General features: G+C 30.6%; 2 protein-coding genes across 2 annotated transcripts; both read right to left on the reverse strand.

Annotated features, from left to right (window-relative positions):
* Positions 1 to 872: 872 nt before the first annotated feature.
* LOC114124678 (uncharacterized) lies at positions 873 to 1,463 on the reverse strand. Its single transcript, XM_027988007.2, has one exon. It carries the CDS (start codon positions 1,461 to 1,463, stop codon positions 873 to 875), a length of 591 nt encoding a protein of 196 aa, XP_027843808.2.
* A 3,449-nt stretch (positions 1,464 to 4,912) lies between these two features.
* Positions 4,913 to 5,407, reverse strand: LOC126555325 (uncharacterized). Its single transcript, XM_050210264.1, has 2 exons — positions 5,320 to 5,407; positions 4,913 to 5,223 (listed from the first exon to the last, which is right to left on the reverse strand). The coding sequence occupies exons 1-2, from the start codon at positions 5,405 to 5,407 to the stop codon at positions 4,913 to 4,915; spliced, it is 399 nt and encodes a 132-aa protein (XP_050066221.1).
* Positions 5,408 to 6,186: the final 779 nt, after the last annotated feature.

The raw sequence follows: 6,186 nt of genomic DNA on the forward strand, positions 1-6,186 counted from the left end.
CACTAAGTCAAATGTAGTCCTGCACACAGAGCAACGCAACAGCGACGCAACTTTATAATTGCTCGACCCGCCGACAGAAGGGCGACGAAACTGTCTCCGTGTAGTTTCCTCGTCTATAGTTTGGTATCTACGTACGCACACGGGCGACAATATAGTTGCCATTTCATTTTTTCAGTGACGTCCGAGCAAGTCACATCGATTTCATTAGAACAAAATGGCCACAGTAGCTTGTCCACGAGATGAAGACATTGACAGTGAATTGTTAATAAATGAAGTAGAAAAGAGACCGGCATTGTTCAATAAAAATTTAAAAGATTATTCAGATGTTAATTTAAAAAGTAAACTATGGGAAGAAGTGTGCTTAAATGTGCTGTGAACGACCTGGGGACAACTCAATGCAGGACAAAAAAAACAAGCAGGTTCGTGCTTTTAAATCTTGTAAACGTATGAGTAGAAGTAATTAAGCTAGAAATATATATAATATATGTATACAAATTACACAACTAATATAAATGTTCAATATACAATATACATTGATAAGCTAGCTGCACGTGGACGTCGTTAAGATAAACGTACAGTGTATCTTAACTGCGACCGTACGCGTGGGCCGGGGTATTTTACGCATGTTGACGTTCGGATAATAATAAATAGAGCATGGATTTAAATTATCTTAAAAATTTTATTCTCTAAAAATATTAGTAATATTTACAAAAATATAACAGGTGTTCCAATGTCATTTACCGTATTCGTATTAATAGTAAAATAATATTAACAAGGTATTATAATTTTATTAATATTATAAAGACATTATTTATTATTAAAAAAATTGAATATGTATATTAAATATATAATTATTAAATTTATTATTCACATCAGAGTTCATTGTACTGCCATGGAACAGATCCTTGAGGGGATATAAAATAGGTTGCAAAATAGTTACGTATATTGACAGCAGATATAGTTCTATCGTGGGGTTCAATATTAACACTCTGCAGTGGGCATTCATGAGCTGTGTCTGTAAAATTAATTCCATCTCTTTTGCGTACGAAATTATGGAGCACACAACATGATTTGATTATCGTGTTACAGAAATCGATGCTAACATCAATAGGTCTATGGAAAATACGCCATTTGTTTGCTAATATGCCAAATGTGCATTCAACCATTCGACGAGCTGTTGTTTGCCTTCGGTTGTAAATTTTTTTTATTGGGGTAAGCGTTTTTTTCTCAAATGGACGCAAAATGTGTCTTAATAACACAAAAGCTTCATCAGCAACCAAACAAAAAGGCATTGGTTTACCTTCTGGATCGTTGGGCAATGTTTGGTATTTTGGTATATTCAAAAGGTTTTGTCGTAACTTTATGCCCATATTTGAATTATTAAAGACTGAAGAAACACCTGCTGCTCCATTTGCGCCAACATCTATGTAGACAAATTGATAATCAGCATCAACCCATGCCATCAGCACTACAGAAAAGAATTTTTTATAATTAAAAAATTCTGAGCCAGTCATTTGTGGTTGGATTATTCTGATATGTTTGCCGTCTATAGCACCAATGATGTTAGGAAAATGGGTATTTTTATAAAATTGTTCAAATATGTGTAACCACCCTTCTTCGCTTATCTCTGGCATAACAATAGGCTGCAAAATATTCCAAATTTCCGTGCATGTTGTTTTCACTATCTTACGAATTGTGCTGGCGCCAATCAAATAGTTGTATGATAGTTCGTTGAAACTTGAGCCACTTGCTAGATACCTAAAGAAAAGTACCATTTAAGTACTACTATATAAGTTTTTAATATAGCTAATATTACTACAAATTTAATACCTAGTTGTAATCTCTATTATTATATTATTATTTATAAATGGTTTTTAGGAATAATGATACAACGAAGATGGAAAAATCTAAGGACGTGTTTTGCAAGAGAATTGCGTGAACAAAAGTCGGTTAAGTCAGGACAACCTGCCAGTAAGCGACGAAAGTATAAATATTACTACCAACTTTTATTTCTTATACCAACCGTACAAGTACGCGAAACAAGTGGAAATGCTGAACTAAACGTAAGCGATGAAGAACGTGCAGAGGAAACAGAGGATTTACAAAGCCCGCCAGTCATTCCTTCTCCACATACCACATCAAATTCAATGAAGAATAAGAAGATGAGTTATGAAGAAAAACTAATCCATATACTTGAAGCAAAAAAAAATGAAACTGCTCCAAGCGTGGTTGACTCAGACACAAATTTTGCACTGTCTCTTGTACCTATGCTGAGAGCAATACCCACACACCAAAATATCGATGCACAAATTCAATTCTTCAGTTACTAAAAAATTTCCAGAACAATTCGCCACCAACGAACACACTTGATTACAGTAGAAACTTTGCTAATTACTCCACTCCTTTGAATTTAATAACTGGTACATCTACATCTATGAATCAACCCACCACTTTGAACCAAAACATACAATTTATTTCACCTCAAACTACCGACAGTGTACAGTCATACATATCAAATTTTTCAGCGTCTTCAGATAGATTAGAAATCACGAATGATATAAATGAACACTATTACTATACTTAATTAAATATTGTATTTATTTATACATCTCACCTCAATGTAACAGCGAGCCTCTCTTCTGGCGGAATTGCCAGTCGCATGTTTGTATTTTGGTAGGTGATGGAAGGTTCCAGAAAAGTAATTAGCTCGTCAAATGAAGTTATACTCATGCGGAAATAACCAAAAAATTTCTCAGGGTAACTTCTTAACTCTTCGAACATCAAAGTAAATTTCCCTTTATTCATTCTTTCAGATATCAGCGGGTGAACCCAATATTTCCTTTTCCGTTGGTTTTTCCTGTGTCGAATGAGAAGAGCACAAACTACTGCAGTATCCAAAAAATCCATAATAGGTTAGGTGTACGTAATTGATGTTGAAGATTGAAAATGGACGATTGAGATGTACGTATGCATATGATAACTTATGATAACGATGTGCACGCGTATTTATCGAATGCATAGTATACAGTAAATAGTTGATTGTCGTGTGCGCACTCTCACACTCCGAAGCAACTAGACAGCTACAAAGACAAAAAAGTTGCTCGTGTGCGACCGCCCTATGAGTTGCAGAAGTACATGCACACACACACTTGCACACAGTACACACACATTTTAACTTCGAAAAATAATTGTCAATTAAATAATCTATAGCCGCAAATATAAATAATATATAATGCTGTTTTTTCCATACTACAACTACTGCACGTGTGCACGGTATTCGGTGATAATATTGTCATGTTTATTTTGAATTGGGTATATAAGAATAAGTTATTTTTATATAATTGTGTCCGTATTATTATAGGAAAGACCAAGTTGCGCTGCTACAACGGTTCACCGGCCGTATCGCGTATAATTATATTTTATAATTATTACAACTGATTACATAATAATATGAAAATATTATATTATAACTTACGATTACGTTAAAGTATAGCGCATTGTGCATTATTGTATAATTAATAATTATTATAATATTAGACAAAAATACAAAATGCCAATTCTGCATTTCTAGTCTAATTTATATTTTATTTGTATAATAATATTTCAGTATTATATATACCTAATTAATATTAATACTTAAAATGACTAACTATAGTTATTTTTCGATCTTTATTTTATATTTTATAAATACTTTTAAAATACATAATTTCATTTCTTTCCAAATACATAATAATACATAAGAAATGTGGGGTGTAGGCAGTGAATTGCCAAAATTTTCAAGCAAAAGAGTTTTACGCGTACCTATGGTTAACTTTTACCTGCATTGGTTTACCGTATAGTCGAGTCGCGAGAACTCGAAACTCGATTACCTATTTGAAAACCTTATATTTTAACTCAAATGTTTTTCTCGATCCTAGGAGCGCGTAAACTTTGGATACTAAAGCCCTCGTCCAGAAAATCATGATAATTAGTTTTAGATATACCTATATGTTTACTTTCTATTATAGACAATTATGAAAACATCTAGGTATCGCTGTTTATTAATTATTTAAATATATTAAATTAAAATTACGAAAATTGCAGGGATCTATACGAAATTATATATTATAATACGTAATAAATAATAGAAACACAATATAATATTGTTCTTCTATTTAAAATTTTAATAAATAAATAGTATTATTGTGATAAAAATGACAAATATTAAATATATTACAATATAATGTATACTGAATAGATATATGCATAGCCAAGTCATACACATACACAATAATAGTGAATATGTTGTGCACACATTTTTTTACGGTACACTGGCTATGAATTATGATAAGGTATATAGTTTATATTTAAAAAATAAAAGTAATAATTTACTACCTACTAAAATTATATATATTAATAGTATAATACAATATATATAGGTATAATATATGTATATTAGGGTGTTCCTTAGCTATAGATGATGAAAAAAAAAGCAACATTTTTTTGGGCTCACCCCCTAAAAACGTGTGTATGCATATAATAATGAATTACGAAAAATTTTGAGGCAATCAAACAAGGTTAACCCGTGCCGAATTGTACCTAAAGTTTGAATTAATTCAGTTTTTGAATATTTATGAGAATTTTTTATATTTTTTTAAATATTTCGCAAACCGTTGAGTAAATCGAAATCATTTATATAATATGTTTTAAATAGTACAAAATTGTCTATAAATTATGTCTTAACAAGATTTTAATACCGTCTACTGTTCATGAGATATATTGACTTAAATGTATAAAAATACCGTATTCTCAAAATTTTTACTGTTAAAACTATATAAACATTAAATATATTATTATTAATGGTAAATATTCATCAGAGTTAATGTATTATGAAATATTTTTATTTATTGAAGTATATAATTAATGGTTTAAATTAATATAATTTTTTTAATGTTTCCTTTTTACAATTTGGATACATTTGTCTGTGTTCTTGAACACATTGTAGTACATATTGTTTTTGTTCTTCGTTGACTGTTAACGCTTCATTAAATTCTGCCATTAATTTCACGCCCCTCTCAGCTGTATCATTGACTATTTTTATAGATTTTATTAATTCCTTGCCATTAACAAAACTGATATGGTTATCCCACGATTTAGGATCGTATTGTAAAAAACTTGTATCGATACCAAATCTGGTGAATAGTTTTAAGCTATTTTCTGAAATAAATTTATCAATATTCATTTCTGTAAAATATAAAAAATAATTTCAAAAATAAATTGTATTAGTTTGTATTATTATTTACTTTCTATTAATGTCATTATTTTAAATAATGTACTCACCATTAAATTTTTCATCTATCTGATATGGTTGAAGTGTAAGTCGTTTAGTCGAATTAATAGATGATTTTTTCTTAAGAGCTTCTACCATTAAATGTTTTGTTTCAAAAGGTATCGATTCGTCGAAAAACGATAGGGCAGCAGCTTCTTCAGATAAATACCACAAGTGATTACATATTTTTTTGATAGCGGCTGTAGAGATTTGACTATCAACTATTTCGTAGGATTTTAAAGATTTAATAAATTGTAAATCTAGGTTTGGAGCTTTTATTGGCAATGTACAAGTAAACCACGCTTTGACATAAAATGTAACAATGAAAATACAAACTTTCCCAATTGCTTTTTTCTCAGTGGTAGATATATGATACTGATGCCTAAATATAAATATTTTCAAGCAATAGATTGCTCGAGCCATCCATCGAGCTTGATGCATTGCACCCGGTGGATGAATTTTAATTTTTTTTTCAAAATTTCCACCAATAAATATTAGTACCAATTCTAAAAACTCATTGTAATCATCGCGAGAATTTTTTATTTCTAATTGACTTCGTACAAAATTAATAATATCTTCTCTAATATTTGCTATGGCACTACTATAATATTGATCTTCTAATCCACTTATAAATTTACTAGAATCAATATCCATCCATTTTTTTTGAAAATTTTTGAATAATGGAATAGATGGGCTCGTAGTTACTTGTGGTATTTTAGTTTCAAAAACACCAACTCGTATATGTGGTGTCTGCATGGGAGGTAGAGTAAATCTTTGTCTAATTTTTGTTCAATACGAATACATGCTCCATTCAAACGGCCTGTATTTGATGAAGTAGTATCACAAAATAAACCTTGCACAACATCTAATAAACCCCA

This window comes from Aphis gossypii, unplaced genomic scaffold (assembly GCF_020184175.1).
Source record: "Aphis gossypii isolate Hap1 unplaced genomic scaffold, ASM2018417v2 Contig00802, whole genome shotgun sequence".
NCBI classification, from domain to species: Eukaryota; Metazoa; Arthropoda; class Insecta; order Hemiptera; family Aphididae; genus Aphis; species Aphis gossypii.

Bases quoted from the DNA above. Each gene is read 5' to 3' on its own strand.
- LOC114124678 (XM_027988007.2), bottom strand. From the start codon at position 1,463: ATGGCATGGGTTGATGCTGATTATCAATTTGTCTACATAGATGTTGGC.
- LOC126555325 (XM_050210264.1), bottom strand. From the start codon at position 5,407: ATGGTAGAAGCTCTTAAGAAAAAATCATCTATTAATTCGACTAAACGA. The intron at 5,224-5,319 runs GTGAGTACATTA...TATATTTTACAG, and splicing joins GATAGATGAAAAATTTAATG to AAATGAATATTGATAAATTT.